Source organism: Amblyomma americanum, chromosome 4 (genome assembly GCF_052857255.1).
Source record: "Amblyomma americanum isolate KBUSLIRL-KWMA chromosome 4, ASM5285725v1, whole genome shotgun sequence".
NCBI classification, from domain to species: domain Eukaryota; kingdom Metazoa; phylum Arthropoda; class Arachnida; order Ixodida; family Ixodidae; genus Amblyomma; species Amblyomma americanum.
In genome coordinates this window covers 222,398,125-222,420,727 of record NC_135500.1, presented here as the reverse complement: position 1 = coordinate 222,420,727, position 22,603 = coordinate 222,398,125, and the positions used below count along the sequence as shown (strand labels likewise).

Sequence of the window (22,603 nt, the reverse complement as noted above, 5' to 3'; positions counted from 1 at the left end):
GTTGTTCTAGTGTGATGTCTGCTAGTATATCAAAAGAATAAGCAAGCTCAACGCTAGAAATGTGAGCATTGTTTGGGGAACCCTGTAATTTCAGAGAAATTGAAGAAAACAGGCAAGCAGCTGCTCACCCTGCCGCGGCAAAGCGGTACGTGCACTAAACACTGTGTTCTTATCTGGTTCTTGTCCTCCGAGCGTAATTACGCGAAGTAGTGGAATGACGATGAAACTAGGTCATCTTAAAACCGAATTTTCGTGTAGCAAATAAAAGGGGAACGATGGCGCGGAAATCCTGACACACGAAGAGCCGCTGGTTATACAGCTGCCGCTGTTTCGAGTTGGTGGCGGACGATGTCTCTTCTCATCGATGGCAGGTGATGTTTATCGCTTTAGGGTGTCATTCACCTTCCAGACGTGCTTTTAACCTAACTACAGCTAACTAGCTTTTAACCTAACTAACCTAACAGCTACATTTATGCTGCGCAGTGCGAGAGAAATGACTTAGGAGAAAGACGAATGCTGCAGCGCGCGTGACAAGCACTGTTAGAAGTCAACTGCTCCAAGCATCACGAATAAAAGCCCATTCAGGCATAATATGCTACCGTACGAAGCAGTACATGATACGCTGCGTCGAAAAAGCAGTTCATACCTTTTGGAGCGGCTAATGCGAACCAGCAGAACACCATCGGCACCTCACCAGATAGTAGCCTCGCCCTCTCCGGCTCGGTTTAAACATAGTTCAGTAAAATGGTCACTGCTAAGTCGGCTGCCTAGTAAAGGTTTGCACCTATTCTTTCTTAAATTTATCCCTCATTGATGGTATAGCCTGGGCTTAGAGCGCAACAACGTGCATTACAACAAAGAGCAGAGCTGGCGACGCTAGCGCGACGGGACGACACAGAGCTGAGCAGACGAGGCTCCGTACATACTGTGTGGCTGCACTCTGTCGTCTGCTAGTGTCGTCCCATTGCGATGCATTGGAGCTTTATTTTTGAAACGTCTTTCCCGAAGACTTTGCTGCTCTCCCCATGCAGTTTGCGGCGCAACAGGTAGATATTGTCATGGAAAAAGACGAGAACGGCAAAAAGACGAAATGCTGAGTGGAAAACGAAAACTGAAAAACCGTGCTGATGTCCTATTTCGTGCACTGCCAAAGGCTGACGTCCGCGACAAGGCTGTTTACTTCCGGTGGCTTCACTTTCGGGCGCCCGATGGGCCACCCAGCCCCTTGAACCTCGTCGAATTTTAAAGCGGATTGGTTCAGCATTTAGCTGGGATGCTAATCGTTCTGGCCCAGAAAAAGCATCATTGCAAAAAACAAAATCGGAGTAACGATCGCATGGCGCGTCGAGACAAGTAAGCGCGCCCAAGACTCTTGCACACTTGAGGCACACAACGCGGCTCGACACTGCTTTCTGCAGAACGCTGCAGAACGCACCCCTGCGTGCTGCGTGCAGCGCTCATGGCACTGCGCAGTTCTAAGTAGACAGAGTTCAGCGGCGCATTTGGGAACGATTATGTGCTGAGTGCCTTGTCTATGACGCTTACGCGGACCGAATGAATGCATCGCTTCGGAGAGACCAAGGACGCGCGCTTCGCACTTATTCGTGCCATTTCAAAAAAAAAAATCCATTAATTCGTAATTAGAGAAGATAGGTTATGATGACACACTGGAAGGAAGTTTGTTGTTCCAGCGTCTCATCGGCCCTTTTGAGCCCTCACAGCAGTTCATCTGCTTCCTCAGCAGCTTAATTTGTTTACTAAAGCCCTACGACTGTATACCGGCCGAGTCCGGCTGAAGCGGGGTGACGTACAAATGTCAGCAGGCCGACCGAATCGAGTACCGTGCAGTTGGGCGCACGAGGTATGAACCGGTTCACCAAGGCTCCGGCAAAGGCCGTACGCAGCTGTGCAAAGGCCAAGGACAGAGGCCACATAGCGTTTCCTTACTCTGGTAACTCAGAATCACGCACCTTGAAGCACTGCTTAGCTCTGACGTGGCGTTCGCAGGATGCGCGACAACACGGTCAACCGCCGCGCCAACCTGGAGTGGCTCGCGCAGCGCGTGCACTGTGGCAGCGAGGAGGCCGTCGCCAGCTGCCTGCGCAATGCCGAAGCGGAGTCGCTGTACTGGCCCGACGCCTCGCTCGCGGTGCCTCGCTTCTCGCCCACGTTCAGCGGGCTGCTGCCGGACTCGCCTTTCAGGCTGAGGCACCTCGTGCAAGTGAGTGCATTGGGGGCAGAACCCTGGAGTCTTTGGCCCGCGCGGAAAGGAGAGCAGTTTACCAGAGCACAATTGCGCTCCTTACTCCGAATCAAAGGAGTGAAGTTTCCAGAAGCAGCAACGGAACGAAACTCACTTTCACCCATCTGCACCTTCTAGGAGCCTCCTCCCACCAGAAGCCCACTTACCGAAAAAATTCAACGACCGTTGTGGTCTCCTCTTCCTCTTAGATGTTGCTGATGGGGAAGGATGTCGATGAAGATGGTAAAAGGATGCAGAAAGCTTTCCAGGTTCGACTTGCTCGATCACATTACTCGAAATCAACTTTGGGAGAGTTAAATGTTATAACTAACACAGGACGGAAGAACAACAAGGAGGAATTGTGACAAAACAGCGCGGACAAGACAAGGACGACGAAGGAATACGTATTCCTTCCTCGTCTTGTCTGCGCTGTTTCGTCACGATGAATTACCGACAAGCCCGTTCATCCTTCTTAGCAAACAAAGAAAAAGCTATACGCACAAAACTGCCTCGCAGATAGGCCTAAAGAAACCAGATTTCCGTTTTGTAGCCTCTTTTAATCACTGAACAACCAAGTGGTAAATTCCCAAACGCTCGATCTCGGGAAAGGCTGACACAGCAAATGCAAGCTTTCGGAAGGAAAGTAAGTCTTCCCCATCCAATACTGCACAAGCAAATTCACTCTCTACAGGCTTAACAAAACATCCTCGCTTTCCCACGCCTTGACATCTTTCCAGCCTCATAAAAGACAAACGGTAAATACACAAGTTGGTCGAAAACCCGTCTCCGAGGCGGACCTAAGTTGTCTCACGCAATACCTCGGGGACCCCACATGCACACTCGGCGGGCGAGCATAGTCTGTTCGACAAAGCGAGTCTCCGTGTCTCTACAAAATGACAGGACCGCTAGTTGCTAATGGTCCTGTCGTTTTGTGTGCCTCCTCTGTCTTCGTCTGTCGCGCCTTCTTTTGTAAATCTCCTGTATACCAAATTGCCCATACAAGAGTTTCCTCTACTTTCTGTGAATCTCACTTCACAATGACACGCGCCAACGAGCGGTCACCTGCGAAGCTTTCGCAGGGACCGACTCGTTGACGATGCGTCGCCCTCTCGGAACGCTGCACAAGACGCCGTCGAGTCGGGACAACGTGGATGACTCGTTGCTTCCCGCGTCAGGTAGCGGCGCTTACGGTGGGGATGCATGGTCTCTCCCGAATACTCCAGCGTCTCATTACACCGCCAAGCGCGCTGCCCAACACTGTCCTCAGTAGTCACAATGACAACTCAGTACAGTCGCAGAGTCCAAAAGACGTGGCGCTCCGTCCCTCCGTGCCCGGGAGGGGGGGAGGGGGGATCCAGCTACTAAATGAAGGCACAGCGCACGAAAAATGGGACTGAGAAAGAGACAAACACAGCGCTGTTTTTTTTTTCATTAAATAGGCGAAAAGGAGCACAATCAACAGAAGAACAGCATCAGTGATGATTGTCAAAAAACACACAACAAAAAAGCACACAATCACAACCTACACAAGCGAACTTAACTGTTAAGATTGTCAATTTCTTTTTGTGTTAGCGTGACGGAAGGTTTGCTGACGCAGTTGTGAAGTCCCCGGTGAATTAAAAGAGCTTCCACGATTTCCCGCGTACGTTGGTCCTTTTGTTTATACAGTATTCTAGTACGGCCGAAAAAAGGAGTGCATTTACAGGATAGTCAATTTATAACCAAATTGCTTTTGGGGGGTGGTTTTAGGGAGCGTTTATGCTCACTTAGGCGATCATTGAGGCAGCGCCCTGTTTGGCCAATATAAAATCGCCCACAGAATAGCTCTATCTTATAGACAACATTTTTACGGCACTGCACATAGGGTGATTCGTGATTTTTTCCGCATTCGGCCGGGGGAGGTCTTTCACGGTTTACGGTTTTGCACAAGCGCTGCAGTTTGTTCGGGACAGAAAAGATGACTCTGACACCGGCTTTTCCTGCAATTCTTTTCAGGTTATGTGATACCTTGTGCACATAAGGTATCACCGCGAAGTTTCGGTTTTCTGCCGCAAGCAAACTCGTTGTTCCTGTTCTAAATTCTGCAAGAATTTTCTCCGCTACAGCACGCAGGATGTGGTCTGGAAAGCCGGCCTTTTTTCAGCCTCATGATCTGGCTTCTGAAGCTAGATTGCATTCGATGGGAACATGACCTGGAAATGGCATTTTTGAGGGCGGCTGTCGCGACGCCTCGTTTTATTATTCTTGAATGAGAGGATGAGTAAGATAGAAGCCCTTTTTGCTATCTAGCTACGCATACGACACCTCCCTATACGACACCGCCGCATACGACACGGCCGCATATCGTCTCGGAATGACGCCCTGCAATACTCGCCATGATCCGTAAGCGCGATTCCTCTAGTGACGCGCACGACAATGACCAATGTGAAGAGAGAAAGAGAAACTTTATTGGTGGAGAGGAATTTATGGGTACCCGCACGACCCCACTGCACTCAAGCGTTTATGTCCCTAAGGTCCATAACACTGGCAGCCCAGCCGGTGGCGATGGTCTGCACGGCCGGGTTCTCCGAGCGCAGCACGGTCTCCCAGTCCTCCCAGGTCTTGAGGTCCTCTAGGCCGCGCGGTGGAGGGTCCTCCGGGCAGAGGAAGAGGATGTGGAGAGAATAGGCGAAGGGTTCTGGGCACTAGGTGCAGGAAGGAATGGGGAAGGGGGGATGATAGTGGGCTAGGGTCAGGGGTGAGGGGAGTGTGTGTGTCTGTAGTCTGCGCCAGAGTGTTGCGTGTTTGTTATCTAGGGAGGGGAGGGGCGGGGGGCAGAGCTGGCGCGAGGCTCTGTAGGCCTGCGTCATCTCGCTGAACGAGTGTATTCGATCCCTCGCGAATCCCCGATCCGAGGCCACCTGAGCCCGGTTTAGAGAACCTCGGGCTAAAAATAAAAGGTTGGCGGCCTCGTTTCCGGGATTCCCGGAGTGCGCAGGCACCAATATAAGCTCAGCATTGCGGGTTGGGGGTGCATCGGGCGAGCCCAATTTGCCAACAGCAGGGACGTGGACTCGGCCTCGCGCAAAATTTAGAATTGCAGTTTTAGTCTGTTAAAATGTACCGGGCTTCCGTGCGGGTGATGACAATTGCGATGGCGGCGCCCTCTGCAGCCTCTGGGGTGGTGTCTGGGGGGAGAGGTAGTGTGAGGAGGGCGGATGAAGAGGAGTCCACCACGGCTGCGGTTGCTTCGTCACCCGTGCAGGCGGCGTCCACCCAAACGGCGTCCGGCTCGGAGCCGTACACTCGGTGCAGTGCCTTCGTACGGGCTCTGCGGCGCTGCTCATGGTGGGAGGGGTGCATATTTTTTGGCAGTGGCTTGATGACCAGCTCTCGGTGAAGGGTTGTTTTTGAGGCTGCTCCGTTCCCTTGGTTAAAAAATGCACTAACTAGCCCAAATAGAAGTTTTACTGTTTTACCGGGTTTGAAAAGATACGAGGTACTTAATAATGTCTCCCAGATCTAAAACCATGTCCGAAAGACGTCTTCCAAGGTGAAATAAAGGTGCCGGAACTTAGCGTGGTCGTCCCATTTGTTGAGTGTCGCGACCTGTTCGTAGTTGTCGCTTCACTACTCTGCGTCTTCACTCGGGAAGCCATGAAGTGGGAGGTTCCCATGGATGCTGGAGCACGACCGGAGTAGCAACCGGAACAGCCCGCATGATCTGTAGCACTTCTGGTTGCCCTGAACCGTTTTCCGATCGAAGCCAGAGCTCGAGCTCGGGCTTCTATCCATGCTCCAGCATCCATGGGAACCTCCCACTTCATGGCTTCCCGAGTGAAGACGCAGAGCCGTGAAGCGACAACTACGAACAGGTCGCGACACTCAACAAATGGGACGACCACTATAAGTTCCGGCACTTGTATTTCACCTTGGAAGACGTCTTTCGGACATGGTTCCAGAACTGGGAGACATTATTAAGTACCTTGGGATCGCGATCGAGTAGCCGGCGCCTGACTCGGTTCACTGGAGCGATGTCTGCAGAAGCGGATGGCCGAGGGCTGCACTCACGTTGTACAAGCGGCGCACGGGGCATGAGCGTATGCCCGACACAAGATGTCAGGGGCTCGGGACAGGACGTCAGCCCAGGTCTCGAAACGGGTAGCAGGAATCAGACGGCGGTGCAGGCACCAAGAAGCTCGAGCGAGACACTCTGCCGGTGCAAGGCTCGTGGCGATACGCTGGGAAGCTCGAGGAAACAGTTTGGGGTTGTGTGTAGCGACACCGTACGACGCCAAGAAACTAAAAAACCAACACAGTAGACGCTCGCGGCGCGTACGTATCACCTTACAACTATAGCGCACGTTCAATCACCGCGTCTTCGGGCAGTCTTACTCAACCGCTCAGAAAAAAAATTGGCGGTGGTTTAGCTTTGGTTAAATATTGAGTGAAGCGGTAGCTACAGCTCGCCGAGTGGAACTTAGCCACGTGACCAACCACGTGACGAACCACGTGATCAGACACGGCGCCGCGCGACCGGCAGCTGCTCCGCACCACGTGACAGCGTGGTGGCGCAGCCACAGGGTAGCAGTGCCGCCACCGCCACGGCGCCACCACGCTGAAGACTCGAAATGCTACCGTAATGTAGCTATCGCTACAAAAATTGGCGGTGCCTTAGCTCTGGCTTAACCTGGAGTGACGCGATAGCTACAGCTGGCAGAGTGGAACTTGGTCACGTGACCAATGACGTGACGAACCACGTGATAAGCTACGGCGCCGCGCTGCCGGCAGTTGCTCCGCACCACGTGACAGCGTGGTGGCGCAGCCACAGGGTAGCAGTGCCGCCACCGCCACGGCGCCAACACGCTGAAGACTCGAAATGCTACCGTAATGTAGCTATCGGTACAAAAATTGGCGGTGCATTAGCTCTGGCTTAACCTGGAGTGACGCGATAGCTACAGCTGGCAGAGTGGAACTTGGTCACGTGACCAATGACGTGACGAACCACGTGATTAGCTGCGGCGCCGCGCTGCCGGCAGCTGCTCTGCACCACGCGACCAACCACGTGAGAGCGTGGCGACGCAGTGATAGGTTGGCAGCGCCGCCACCGCCACCACGCTGAGGGCTCGAAATTCTACCGTAATGTAGCTATCGTTACAAAAATTGGGGGTGCTTTAGCTCTGGTTTAACCTGGAGTGATGCGATAGCTACAGCTGGCCGAGCGGAACTTGGTCACGTGACCAACCACGTGATTAGCCACGGCGCCGTGCTGCCGGCAGCTGTTCCGCACCACGTGACCAACCACGTGACAGCTTGGCGGCGCAGCCACGGCGTGGCGACGCAGTCACAAGGTGGCAGCGCCGCCACTGCCATGGCGCCGCCAGGTGAAGGCTTGAAATGCTACCGTAATGTAGCTATCGCTACAAAAAGAAAGGCTATGCAGCACGCGGGATTTAAGCGAGTATCACCTACCACGTTCGCGTTGTCACGGTACGCGCCCATATGGACCTCCTTCACCCGGCGACGTCACGAAGATGCGGTGGCGCTGATGTCAGCAGCGACTTTCGCATGGTAGGCAAAACAGCTACGGCCAGCCGGTGCCTACCGCAGCTGCTGCAGCTACCGGCGGCTACATATCATGCCTGCGCACTGCAGAAGCCGCATGTATTGATCAGCTGCGTCACTGTTCGATCCACGTAGTAGAATAAAGGAAATTTAAATTAGCCCAGATAGGCTCCTCGCGATAAATATTGCATTAGTAAACTGGCTAACGGGGAATGGGCCGCGGTACTAAAGCGCGAAGCTGGGAGTCGATCGGCACTGCCACTCAATGTGCTTAATAGCATGTAAGTTATTGTGTTCATTCACCTGCACATCAGCATAGTACGCTTATAACTGCGCAAGGAAAAAAAGCACGTATGTAGCTGCGCACGCATTTATCACCTTGAGCCGGTGTGCACGGGGCCCCCGCCGGCAGGTTTACTCGCTCCCAAGGAATGCGTTCTTTTGTTAATAGCACAGCATGTTTTAATGGCACGTTTTATGGCATTTGATATTTACTAGAAAGTGTTTCTTAATATGACAGACGTAATTATTTGATTCGAGTAGAAAGAAGTCTGGTAAGTTCATGCGCGGTCACGTTGGCTTGCTTAGAATAGCGTACCTTAAGTGTGCTAAAAGCCATATGCTTTTTCATTGCATCATGCATGTGTCATGTTTCATGATGTAGTCCATGACCGCGAAGCTTGTTTAGAAAGAAGCAGCCGCAGGCGTGCTACTAACAGACGCGTCGAGATTGAGAGGGGGCGCGGCAATGAAAAGTATTTTCGTTATTTATGCACGCGATATGAAACTAAATTTGGTGCAAATATGAAATTGCTACGCTAGTTTCGGTAATGCCTTTTATTTCTAGCTATACCTGGTGCAGTTCTTGGGTAATTATAATTAACACCCTCGTCAAGTCACCTCAAGGTCCTAACTAATGTTTATACAAAGCCTTGTTCTGTATATGACGCTATTACTTCTTTTTTAGATGATCATGTACTTATGCATGCATAGTTATGTGAAAACGTTTCTTACAAAAATAACGGACATAATACTGGACCTGTAGGAAAAAAAATCGAGAGAAAATTTACATTCCTCAACGTCTCAGGAATCGTTTGGGACAAATAGAATCATTCTATTTTCATGTGTTACGAGATTACGAAGATGTGAGTGATGCCAATCGCAGAAAATGTGAAAGGTCAGAAAACGAACCTTATAATTAACGTTTATTTCCTCGTTTTTGGCCCCTTCGCTTGCGCTTTAGTCAAAGAAATGCGGCCCTGAACACAAAGAAAGCCTCAAAGGAATTACCTCACAATTTTCGACGACACCGCATCTCGAAAGCGTACTTTATAAATTTCTACTGAATATTTTGCTATAATTTTTCGTCACGAAACAGAACACCCCAGGGCTAAGAAAAAAAATAATTCCAGAAATCAAAAATTTTCACCAAATCGACCAGTTTAACAAGGGGAGAAGTCGGCCTGGCTGGTGCGTGATCCTGCGGATAAAAACAGCGCTTAAGCGGGACAGCCAGAGGAGAGTAAGTACACTACGCTGTCCCCACTTTTTGCACAGCACGACACCTACGTGTGTCAGCAGACGGTGAGCGCACATCTGCTCCGCCGAAAGATCGCCAGCACATCCTCTCACTACTATCCCGAAGCAAAATCATTCTGGCTAGAGCAGAGTGCCAAAAACTTCCTATTTTATTCAATGCCTAGCGTAGAAATCAACGGCAGAAACAATTTGTTTACTACTAACCATATATACAATACACAATGGCGAACTATTTCTCTGAATACACCGCACGTGGCCAACGCGAGCTCGTGTACTTCAAGAAATTACTAAGCTGTAAACATCAACCATTGCTGTGATTCGCAAAAGCTGAAAACGCGCCTACAAGCCTTGAAAACCCGCGCTCAACACCTCTCCGCGACGACACTCCCTGGTCTTTTGCCTACCACGAGCTCGCTAGCGACTGCAGCGCCACCTCGTTTGTTTACAAACATGCAGGAGGTCCATACACGCTCTAGACTGTTTGACCTCCGCTTTTTCAACTTTCTCTGGATGGTTGCCATTTTGGCTTTAACGTTGGCATAGGCAAACTCATGACACCGGGACAGGTAACCGACACGATGATCACGCAAACACTTTGTCGGTCTGCTTCGGCGAAAAGGCACTGTGGACGCTCTATCTATGCACAAGGCCGAATCTCTTCGAAAGCATAGTTGTCTTTGTGTGATCGCGTTGCGCACTTTCACATTCCGGCTCATTTTGTTGCCCCTTCTCGCTGCATGTTCTCAAACACAGCATGCCGTCGACTCGGCGTGCTCACTGCTACCAAGAATTTAACGGCAACAAACGCGACGAACGGAGTCATCTCCGGCGAGCGCGGCGCTGCTTTCCCGCTAAATAGTGGCAAAGTCGCCAAGGTGCTTACCTGTAGTAATGGATAAGCACGGTGCCAACGCGTTTCCGTTTGTCACAGACACCGGCGACGGAGGTGCAGCACGGCTTCTCCTCGGTAGATTCCGCGAAGACATTCGTCTGTTAGCGAGATTTTGAGAGGATCGACGGCCGCGGCGTCGCCCAAATTCAGTCAGATATTCTCCGGTGCCCTCAGAGAATGTCAAAAGTAAGTGCATAGCGTCAAGAACGCGATTAGCCTCGCACAAAACAGCGAAAATTTCGGCATAAGCAAGCAACGCCAATACAGTCATAAGCGACGAACTATGCGTGGTCCTCCACTCACGCTATGTTGCCAGACTTCGCAGCGCCCCCTGAAGTTGAGTTTGCTCGCGAATTGTAATATGGATTAAGCCCATAATGACTTAAAGCGCACAGCGATCGAATGCTAAACCAAAATATTAATTTGTGTTGGGGAAAGAAAAGATTGTCCTCATCTCGGTGGACACTTCATGACGGAAGGAATAAGGTAGGGAATTTATGCTTACGAGCAATGCTCCGAACTGGGGCTCAGAATCATGGCCGCAACGGCATTTGACAGTAAACGTTGCCGCACAGGGCAGCTTATTGCGCAGGTGGACGGAAGCCGAGTGCGAGTCACCTTGCCGAACCCGCATCGAGCAGAGTGCGTTCTTCGTGCACTATATATAAATTCGTCGGCGCGCCTCACGCGTTAAACGCGACACTAATTTTGCCAGTGTGACAGAGGTATTAGGGTTAGGAACGAATGGTTTCTGACAGTCAATTTCAGAGCTCTATATTCAAAGGAAAGAAGCTGTATTCATTTATTCATTGAACCTTACGGACCCCCGTAGGGCATTGCGTAAACGGGGTTCATGTCTGGCAAACCGCGAAAGGAAAACACGAACGACAGAAAGAACGACAGGCGTTTAGCCGCGTCGTTCTTTCTGTCCGCCTTTCAGCAGCCATGAATATGAACGAACTGCCCAACTTTCTGCCCTTCTAAGGTTAGGGGCTTGCAATATCAAAGTGAATCACATTAGACAAGGGGTAAAACACTGCTTATTGCGCTATTACGAAACAACGTAGCAGATTTCCTAAGCATTAATAGAATATGCATGGTCACTACTGAATGGAATGCCCGGAGATGCACACAAAATATACAAGAGAATATATACAAAATTCAGGGGGACACTTTGTTGGCCTAAAGTGCGGTGTGGCGAAAGCCTTTAGCGCGGTGTTGCTGCCTGTGTCACTGATGTGTGGTTAAGATGTTAATTAAGTACACAATTGTTTGTGAATCTTAAATGTTGGACGCACTGGAGGGCGTTCGGGAGGCATCCGTCTGATTCGGCGCCTTTCCGCAAACACACTGCAGCGTCCTAGACAAGGAGAACTACACATGCGTCGGCAGGAAGTAGCGTAGTCGTTAGCACGCTCGGCTGCGGAACGGATGGATGGGGGTTCGAGTCCAATAGTGCGCAAAGATTTTTTTTTCTTATCGAGTTGAAGAGCGTAACGGACGGTATGACGCCTCTTCCGTTGTCGTGACTTCCGTTTGGCGATGTAACGGACAGACAGGATCTCGACCGGTAGTATGAGCCATTAAAGGCTTTCGCCTTAAAATTAACGCAAGCTTGGAAAACAGATATTGATGGATTATTCTAGCAGTACAAGCTAGCTCACGGAATAGAACATCATTTCACGACGCAATTGAAGCAGGGAGATCATTCCAAAGTGATATGGCTCGGAAAAATGGCGATGAATTGAAAGCCTTTGTGCGTCCGGAGATGCGTGAAAAACTCGCATGATGATACAACCGTGTAGAAGTGCGAAGTGGCAGGGGCCTATCTGTATGCACATACATGTGCGGCAAGCATAGGAGCGAAACTGAGCAGGCGGTTTTCTAGAGGCGGGAGATCGCTTCCTTTTGTCATTTTTGTCATACTGCACTGGGGCTATAGTTCTTGCAGATGAACCTGGCAGCTCTGTTGTGAATCTGTTCTAATTTTGTGATCAGGTGGTTCTGGTGCACGTATTTGTACGTGTCAGTGCGACGATAACTGAGAGAACGGATGCCTTCGGCTCCATCATAGTTACTGAGGAATCAGCTGTTGCCCTGATGTTGTGCAGGCAGGGCTGAGCCGTAACATACGCCTTTGCGGCCTTCCTTTTTCAACTGCCACGTGTCCCCGCAGGTGAGTGGCGTGAACGTTCTGCTCGGCCACGTGGAGGACGAGGCACCGTCCATGGTGTCGTACCTGCGGAAAAAGGGCATCATCCCCGGCGAGCTGCTCAACAGCTTCGCACCCGCCTTGCTGCCGGAGCTGGGCTTCAGCAACGACAGCGCCATCGTCGTCGCCCGCTACTACATGAACGTGAGCGCCGCTCTGTCACACGCCGCTTGGAGACGGCTTTTCGGGGAAGCCTGATATGGGCAAGGCTTGTTCCCGGAACAACGTCAGGCTGGCGTTCAGCAGCTGTTAGCCGGTGCCGTTTTTCATCCCCCGCTACAAATCAGTTGCAAGGGCCCATTTAATGTTTTATGCCAAGGAACTGTGCATTTTGGAGTTCAGTAAAGGAAAAAAAATTGGCGGTGGTTTAGCTCTGCTTAAACCTGGAGTTACGCGATAGCTACAGCTGGCCGAGTGGAACTTGGCCACGTAACCAACCACGTGACGAACCACGTGATCAGCCACGGCGCCGCGCCGCCGGCAGCTGCTCCGCACCCCGTGACAGCGTGGCAGCGCAGCCACAGAGTGGCAGTGCCGCCACGCTGAGGAAATGTTACCGTAATGTAGCTATCGCTACAAAATGCATACCAACCTCCACCAGCAACCTTGAATATCCACGCATAGTGAAACTTCAAGTGAATGAATACAGAGAACCTAGACAAAAAAAAAAATTGGCGGTGGTTTAGCTCTGGTTAAATCTGGAGTGACGCGATAGCTACAGCTGGCCAGGTGGAACCTGGTCACGTGACCAACCACCTCATCCGAAAGGTCTTGATAACGTGGAAGACTGTGTTAAGGCGTCAAAAGTCGTTCGTCGAAGGCTGGCGCGAAAATGACGGCGTCATTAAGATAGACAAGACAGGTCTGCTTTTTCAGACTGCAATTGGAGTGTCCATAAGCCTCCGTAATGTCGCTGGAGCAGAGCAATTACCAAATGGCGTAACTTTAAATTCGAACAATTCATCAAGTGTGATGAACGCAGTCTTTTCTCGATGATCACTTTCGCCAACCACAATCAAGATTTCTAGATTAGACTTCAGGTCGGTCGGCGATACGTATATGTGGCACTGCGGAGGCGATTGTCAACTACACATGACACGGGCAAACGTCCTTCTTGGTTACGCCGTTTAGCCGCTGGTAGTCACGTCCCCTCTCCCTTTTTCACTGCTACGACAGGCGCTGCTCACGGATGGTTGGATGACGTCATCATCGATCATGCATTTTATTTTTCTGTGAATGGCGTCGCGTTCAGTCGGGGAGACACAATACCTGGACTGCCGTAAAGGTGGCATACCTCGTCGGTAATAAAGCGGTGTTTGGAAAGATGCGTCCGTCCGACGTGTGAGGACGATGGAAAGATGCCGCTTTGGCAAATGGCTAGCGTCGTGCCGTTGCTAGTCTGACAGGGCAGGCTTTGCGTTGAACTGCAAGTGAGCGGCGCCCCTCTCAAGCTTCTTGAGCGAGGCACACGCAAGGGCAGAAGCATCAGGGAGGTAGACAATAGCGTGAATGCAAATGACGGCGGCTCCTGTGTTGAGGTACCGGTATTCGTCGCTGAAGCTGGTGATTAAAACATCCCTGCAAGTGGACGCCAGCCCTGGAAACAGCGACAGCACGCTCAAGCCGAAGAGGGTAATTATTTTCGACAACTCCGTCAAACTCGTTGAGAGCATCCAAAGATTCCATAAGAGAAGATCGCGGTGGTATAGTGGCGTGTTCGTGAAGAACCGCTCTAACGCTCCGAGCCACGGCGCGGGGCGTTCTCCGTTGACGCAATGACGGTTCTCGAGCAGAGGTTCATAATCGCTACGTTGTCAGTTAATACATCCATCCCCAGAATCACGTCGCGGGAGCACGACTCCAAGATGACAAAAGGCGTAAGGTACGTGCGACCGGGAACTGTCACTCGCGACGATCCATGTGCTCGTCCTTACAACCATAGCGCACGTTACATCACCACGTCTTCGGGCTGTCTTACTCAACCGCTCAGAAAAAAATTGGCGATGGTTTAGCTTTGGTTAAACATGGAGTGACGCGATAGCTACATCTGACCAAGTGGAATTTGGCCACGTGACCAAACACGTGACGGACCACGTGATCAGACACGGCGCGCGCGACCGGCAGCTGCTCCGCACAACGTGACAGCGTGCCGGCGCAGCCACAGGGTGCAGCGCCACCACCGCCACGGCGCCGCCACGCTGAAGGCTCGAAATCCCACCGTAATGTAGCTATCGCTACATTTCAACGTTCATCGTCCTCATTTCAACCGCACCACTACAGCGTCACGAACATATCGTTTCTACCAGAAGCACTAATAACAGGTATATTCCCAATTTCACCAGCGCTGCGACTAGGAACAAGAACAGAGAAGGAAGACAAGGACAAGCGCTACTAACAACTGAGTTGTTAGTAGCGCTTGTCCTTGTCTTCCTTCTCTGTTCTTGTTCTGTTAGTAGCGCTTGTCCTTGTCTTCCTTCTCTGTTCTTGTTCCTAGTCGCAGCGCTGGTGAAATTGTGAATATGTACCAACTAGCTCAAACCACCATTTTGCTACAGGTATATTCCGCGCTTTCGAACTAATTATAAACATCAATCACTAAAACATAATTTCCCTCAGTTCTAAGCACATACATATTTCATACTAAGCCTACGATAAACCAGATGAGGCAGCAATTCCTTATTAGAAGGTAGGGCAGCATGAAGTTCACTCAATGTGCACGCATTGCAGGTACAGGAGAGACACCACTTGGAATTTCAATATGTGGCGCGAAATTTCAATATCAAGTTATACATGTCGAAAAATCAATATATGAAAACATATTGCATACATGGAAACATATTTCATATATGAGACAGATACTGCGCCATTTCCTTTCCCCAAAAACCAATTATTAATATTATTACATGATTAAAATGGAACAGTAATATCAAACACAACAAAATCAATATCTTAAGTAATAACATGCAAGGCAGTGTTTAAGTGCTGATCTCTAGGACGCAGCGGCATCGCAGGCAACCACCGCGCGGACGAGGCCGCGCGAACTGCTCACCATGAGGGCGATTGTGTGTCCATCCACATTTCGAGAGCCGACGCAGCGGGTATACACTTAGACCACAGGCGCGGAGCATCACGCTTGCCGCGTGGAATTCAGGCCAATTTTCGAATTCGCGTTTAAAAACCTTGGACCCAGATCTGAAGCTTCGGCTTCCATCCGGCCTACCACGACGTGAAGAAACTTTGGTGTGGCGCCTGTGGCTCTTGTGTAGCTTTCACCAAGCACTACTGCTTCTTAATAGGTATGGCTGACAGCCCTGCATGTGCCTTCATCTTTTTATCCCCTCACCCTTTTACCCCCGTGCAGGGTAGCAAACCGGTTATTCTTCTGGTTAACCTCCCCGTCTTTCCTCCTCCTCCTCTCTGTCACTACCACCACGTAGCTCAAAGCGGGTATGAGGTGTCCACTGACCAACTTTCGATTCGCCCGTTGGTCTTCACCGCTGCGCAGGTCTGCCGAACCAGGGCCTGTTGGGCCTATAGTTCCTGGCAGCCCAGCAGGGCCGCCTCCCAGTCCTCTCGGGTAGGGGAAGGGGTGATGGAGGGGGGGAGAAGGATTTTGCCTGCCTGTCGACAGCATGTGGACGGTGTCGGCCACCTCCCCACAGAACGAGCAGCTGCCGTCAAAAGAAGGATCAAAGTGCTTGAGAACCGCCGGGCACAGCAGGGTGTTTGTAAAGAGCCTAAGGAGAGTTCGCTGGCCAGCTTTACCCAGTCCCTTCATAGGAGCCGGGTAGCGCCGGTGTTAGTCACGATAGTACTCAGCAACACCTTTAAAGGAGCGAAGAGGGCTGTGATTTGGGTTAAGGTCCTCCCAAGGGACATCTGGTGCCCGGTGAGTGCGCCGGCTGCCTCATGGGCGGCTTCGTTACCTGACATGCCTTGGTGGCCGCGAACCCATATGATTCAGCAATGTGTTGGATCGCTGTCGCGGGTTCTGCGGCGAAGAATTTGGTGAGGATGTGGAGTGATTCAAATGAATTCAAAGTTACGATAGGCTCCGCGAGAGTCTGTGAGGATGAATTTAGAGTCAGAATAGGAGGCGGCGAGGGCGATCGCCATCTCCTCCGCATGCGTGGAGCTGGGCGCTCTGAACGAGAGGCCGTCCACCTGTTTTCCCTCGTGTATGACTGCAGCCATGTACCGTCCCCTCCTGGAGTGGTGGGGGCTGCAATGTCGACGTAGACTTGTTTCTTGTAGCCATAGTGGCGGTGCAGGGCATCCGCACGCACCTCGCGCCGGCCATTATGGTCCTCCTTGTTTATCTTAGATGGAAGGGGTCGAACGTAGAGGGCGCGTCTCCACAGTTCGGGCACTCGAACCCTTTCCATCGTACGGTGGTCATGTTTGATATGTAACCGGTCCAAGCGGCAGCGACCAGACACGGTCTGTGCGAGACGCGTGTATTGGTTAACGAGATGCGCCTCGCGAGGTTTCCCATAGGTGCTCACCTTCACCATCCCCAACACGAGGAGTTGCGCGTTAGAAGCGGAGATCGGGAGGTCGAGGGCTCTCTTGAAAATTTTGCGGAGTACAGCCTCCAAGCAATCTTCGTCAAAGAGTCGGCTGCAGTACTCGACTAGTTACGAAGGCATGGGCGAGCCGCACCGCATCCTTACATCGCAACCCTCCTCGCTTGTTGGAAACGCGGCGAACCATTCGGCCCACCTGGTCGCCGACTTTGCGGAGTTTGGCAAGGGTCGTGTATGCCTTGAGACGCTGATTAATGAAGAGACCGAGTATTCGCAGCTCCTGCGCTTTCCGGATGGGGCCGCTGGCGAGAGAGAGCTGAACGGAGATTTTGCATTTCGGAGGAGGTCAAATATGCATAAATTGAGACTTGGACGGGGAGCACTGGAGGCCGCAGTACGTAGCATAGTGGTATACTATGCTCGCCGCTGCTTGCAGGCATTCCTCCATATCTCTCTTATGTTTCCCATAGTGGCCCAGATCGTGATGTCGTCGGCGTACTTTTATGAACACAACCGATACTAGCACTCTGCCGGGAGATGCATCATGGCAATGTAAAGAGAAGCGGGGACAGCACAGCGCCTTGTGGTGCGCCCCGCGTTCCCATTTGAAACAGGCCGTACTCGGTCTCGTTCTGAAATACCTTCCAAGGAGAGGACATCAACTCTCTCAATCACGGCATTGTGTTGTCATGAACACATGGGCCAAGGAATGCACTTCTACAAGCATCAGAGAACCCACAATCACGCGCGATAGTTGGCGAGCCCTTCCCGGCGACTTTTTCATGCTCGCACCCTCCTCCATCGATTTTATCTACGTATACATGTTGAGAGGTGGCTATTGGTTAGATTCTTTCAGACGTCGGCCAGCTACCAATGCCGCGGCCAATAAGTCGCGTAGCTCCGGCGGGTCAGGAAGCGTTTCCCCGGAGGCGGGCCCGGCGGAGGAACGCCGACATTCCAATGTGCAAAAAGTGACAAGAGGAGAGGGAAAGGCGCGAAGACGCTGAAATTCAAATTTTGACTACAGATAACTGTTTCTACAAAGCGCATTATAAAATTCTTCGTGGACAATATTCATGAAGCGGCGTGCTTTAACATTCCAGGCATACCGCAACTTCATTAGAGCCCCTTTCAGAGCCCCTTTAAGGTTCGTTCTTCGGGCTCCACAACAGGTTCCCCACCATCCGAGACGGTATAGCAGGCGAGATCAGGGAACACTTCACTTGAGGGAAGGTAAACTGAAGCTTTATACAGGAATTTTAATATTTACAACAAAATAAACAACGAGCACAATTACACGGAAATGGCTGAGGGAAAATCTTCCCTCTTTGGCATCGCCGAAGATGCAAGGGATCGGAATATAGCTCATATTAATTTTCCAGGCTCCGGGACCCAGTTTTAAAGACCTAGGAGACTGGTTCACATTCTGCATCACCTAATGACAACAAACCGACACATGGTTGGTTTACAACCTGCATGGCACGCCTTCCAGTTTCCGCAAGGTTCCAAACCCTCTCCCTAAAATATACAGTAGAAAAAGGGCATCAAAATTGCTTACAAAAAATTGGATGTGGTTTAGCTCTGGTTAACCCAAGATGAATTGCGAAAGCTTCGTTTCGTCTCATTCTGACGCTCTCCTAAACTCAAAGCGGTCTCTTCCGCAGTTGGAGTCATTCCGGGACGTGGCACGACTTCTAGCCGCATCTTTGTTACGTTTCTCGAGTCGTGCGGAGCGTTTTTCTGGCGTCTCTTGAGCGCGTTGTCTCTTCCTCGCTTCGTTATGTCGTTCCAGATCAGGTGTCGCCAAAGTCGCGTCAGCATTGAGAGCATGCATGATACTTGTAGATGCACCCAGATCAAGAGATGTTCGCCCTGGCTGCATAATATGCACGCCGTTTAGCTAAACGTTGTTCCCGCTCTTTATCCGTTTCTTCCGCACGCCGCCGCTTTTTAGCTGCAACACATCGTTGCAGCTTCACCTTATACACATCATCCGACATACCATGGAGGATTCGCTGGGACGGCTGCGGCGAGCCGAGTTGGGGAGCCGCTTTTCCACAGCTGGCATGACGTCACGTAGAGCGAGCGCCTCCCCCACGGCAGTGGTGCGTGGAGGATTCGCTGGGACGATCGCGACGAGCCGACTTGGGGGGGAGGGGGGCGCTATTCCACAGCTGGCATGACGATGGATGGATGGATGGATGGATACGGCTGAACCCTTTACATCGGGCGGTGGCTCAAGCCACCTAGCCATGTCTTGTGAAATTTTACTCCTGTCTTGCTTTTAGCCACCAATCAGATAACCTTCGCTTGGTTACTTCTAACCTCTTAAAATCCACTTTCCCTTCACTATCCCTAAACCCCAATGCCTTGGGTAAGTCAGCCCCGCTGCCTTCCACTGTAGGGTGAAGCCCTTTACAGAAAAGTATCAAGTGTTCAGCTGTTTCCTCCTCCTCTCCGCACGCAATGCACAAAGTGTCTATCTCCTGGTACCTGACTCTATACTTCTTAGTCCGCAAAACTCCAGTCCTGGCCTCAAACAACAAAGAACTTCCCCTACAATTATCATAGATATTTTCTTTGACAATTTCCTGTTTAAAGGTCCGGTTGTTTCTAGTGCAGATTTCGTCAGCATCCCGGCTTTCCACAAAGCTCTCTCTGTTCCTTTAACCTTTTTCTTAACCGATAATTGCTGATTTGCCCCCTTACTGCTGTCCAGATATTTGCTTGTCAATTTTCTAGTTCGCTTTCTCCATTTCGTGTCAACATTCTTTATATACAGGTACCTGAAAACTTTCCTAGCCCACCGCTTTTCCTCCATCCTTCTCAATCGTTCCTCAAATGCTATCTTACTGTTAGCCTCTCTGCTCTCGAAAGACGCCCATCCCATATCACCCTGTACCCCCTGATTTGGTGTATTGCCATGTGCTCACAAAGCTAACCTCCCTACTCCCCGTTGCCTAATTTCCAGCCTTGCTTGAACTTCTGGCCTCATACACAGGACCGCATTCCCGAAGGTCAGGCTAGGGACCATCACCCCTTTCCAGATCCCTCTTACCACCTCATACCTATTGTAATTCCACAGTGCCCTATTTTTCATGACAGCTGCATTCCTACTAGCTTTATTCATTACATATTTTTCATGCTCTGTCAGATACTCAACACTGTTATTTATCCACACCCCAAGATACTTGTACTCATTCACTACTTTTAGCACGAACTCCTGTATTCTATGCTCGCCGCCGTCTTCATTAAATGTCATGACTGCAGATTTTTCCTTACTGTACTTGAAGCCTAATCTATCTCCCTCTGTACTGCATATGTCTAACAACTTCTGCAGGTCTTCCTTGTAGATGCACCTTGTAGAGTGAGCGTCACGTACAGCGAGCGCCCCTCGCGGCAGCGGCGCGCAGCTGCAGCATGGAGGATTCGCTGGGACGATCGTGACGAGCCGAGTTGGGGCCCGCTTTTCCACAGCTGGTATGACGTCAGACATAGGTCACGCTAAAGGTGAATGGTGGATTCTCTGGGACGACGGCCAAGAGCGGAAACCTCGAGCAGTATTACTTTCGCAATAAAAACGGCATTCAGGGAATGGACCCTCAAAACGATTGACCCACTAGGTTACGTGCCACGCTCCATACTTCCACAGTACTACACAAACTGTCTCCCTTAGAGAGTAAAAAAAGAAACATGCGAAAATACATCAAAAACACTCTCACATGTCACCGGCTTCCTGAAAACTCGTGAACCTGGCGGCTCCCAGCACTAGGGCAATTATCGATTTCAACCGAGCCGCTACCGCCGCGAGTAACAAACGGGAGCGTTGAACCCTGTTCCAGTAAAACGAGCTCTTGGGCGAGTTAGTTACTTATCTTAGGCATAGTAGCAGCGCAAAAAACACACACAAAAGAAGAAGAACGAGACACCGAGAGACACCACAGACGCTGCACTCACAGCTGATTTTATTCCAAGCTATCAAGTGGAATATATTGGCTGCGTCGTGTATGCGCGTTAAGAGATAAAGAAAACGCGTGCCATCGCAGCGTGTGTGCGTGTCTCTCGGTGTCTCGTTCTTCTTCTTTTGTGTGTGTTTTTTTGCGCTGCTAGTATGCCTAGTTGAGCCCTGTTCCCAACTACTCGGATTCGTGACGACTGTTGACAGGCGTCCCCCGAAATCCGGAAAGTGGCGACAACCATGCCGTTGCTGCCTTTGAACGTGCGGCGGCCTCCCTTTTGTCCAGCTGCGTTTCGTTAAGCCAGCCTGTTTCACGAGAGCTCTTAGCATGCATTTGCCTCGGTCGTTGGAGTCGTCACGGTGCCTGCTAAATGCGTCCCCTAAGATAGGCTTAATTTCTCCCATTAAAGAGTGAGCGTCCGGATCCGTCTCGACCGCGGTGTTGACCTTTCAAAGGCTCTGCCGACCTTCCCACCTAGACGGTCATTCCTAAACTCCGTGGAGGGCAAATAGCAAGCCGCGCGACCCATCCCGCATCTCCCCGCGCAGCCGCATCGTTCCAGCAACGGGAACCTCGGGAAGTTCCGGGAAAACGTGCCCCCTCCTTCCCTCTCTCTCTCGGTCACGGCCTTGGCTGGTCAATGTCCGCTGCCTGGCCCTACACGCTTCTTGCGTGTAGCCCATTAGCCTTGAATCATTACCTCATCGAAGGAAGAATTTCGCTGCAGCGCCTATCTCATAATCTATATTATCATCGCCTTCACCTGAGAACCTTCCTTTTATTACCACCTGCACGAACACCACGTCGTCTTTTCAACTCTATGAGCGTGCAGCGCATAACTGGTGCAACAAACGCATTTAACAAGTCGTTCTTACCCTTGGCCATTGAAGAATGGAACTGATTCCTGAACCAATAGTCCATGAACGGGACAACTCTAAATTCAGGCAGCTAATATCCGCTCACTTTGCCAAATAATCCCCTTATCAGTAAGCATTTCCTGCTTTACTCGGATATCAAACGCGAATTTTGTTTTGTAGCTCTTCCCTAAGCCCATGTATATGCCATATTTTCTGCTTTGTCTTGCATGTTTTTTCTCTGTCTTTTTAATAATTTAATTTGCATATAAACCTTTCATTTCCGCATGTTTACAATCGCATGGGTGTTCGTTTCGTCTTTTTTTTTCGTATTGTCGTTTCATTAACCATGGTCCCATATGAATGTATAACGTTACCTTGCCTCTCTGCTTTTTATTTCGCTTTATAATTATATGACCACGTGAATACTTTACTCGCTACCCCCCTCGCCGCTTATGTAATGCCCAACCCAGGGCCCTTAAGGGATAATAAATGATGATGATGAATGATGTCTTCTAATCGGATGCAACGAAGTGTCCCCGGTCCAAATGGCGTTGATATATTCAAGTAGGGTTCAATTCAATTCAATGTTTATTTTCCAGAAAGTGCCTGGAGGGTCTCCTTGGCTAAAAGCTGCTCATGCAGCTTGACTAAGGCCAAGAAGACCGTTACATAGCAGTATGAGTAAAAACACATTATAATTAAAACAGACATTTACCTCTAATTTGCAACAGTAATTACAAGTTTTGTACAAAATTCGGAGCACTGAAATTATACCAGGTAAATAACACAAGTCAGACATCAAACAAAGTACACAAAAACACATTTCATGAAA

The 22,603-nt window shown here is 50.5% G+C and overlaps 2 protein-coding genes across 2 annotated transcripts in view; both read left to right on the top strand.

The window, feature by feature from the left end:
* Window positions 1-12,338, top strand: part of LOC144130028 (acetylcholinesterase-like) — a 57,457-nt gene extending 45,119 nt beyond the window's left edge. The window contains exons 7-8 of the mRNA XM_077664069.1: window positions 2,008-2,221; window positions 12,216-12,338. Coding sequence (XP_077520195.1) covers window positions 2,008-2,221; window positions 12,216-12,338 — 337 coding nt within the window. The remainder of the gene's footprint in view (window positions 1-2,007; window positions 2,222-12,215) is intronic.
* LOC144127616 (acetylcholinesterase-like) overlaps window positions 2,143-22,603 on the top strand; it is a 68,852-nt gene continuing 48,391 nt past the window's right edge. Inside the window, exons 1-2 of the mRNA XM_077660590.1 lie at window positions 2,143-2,221; window positions 12,394-12,573. Of these exons, the coding sequence (XP_077516716.1) occupies window positions 12,445-12,573 (129 nt within the window). The 5' untranslated portion in view covers window positions 2,143-2,221; window positions 12,394-12,444. The remainder of the gene's footprint in view (window positions 2,222-12,393; window positions 12,574-22,603) is intronic.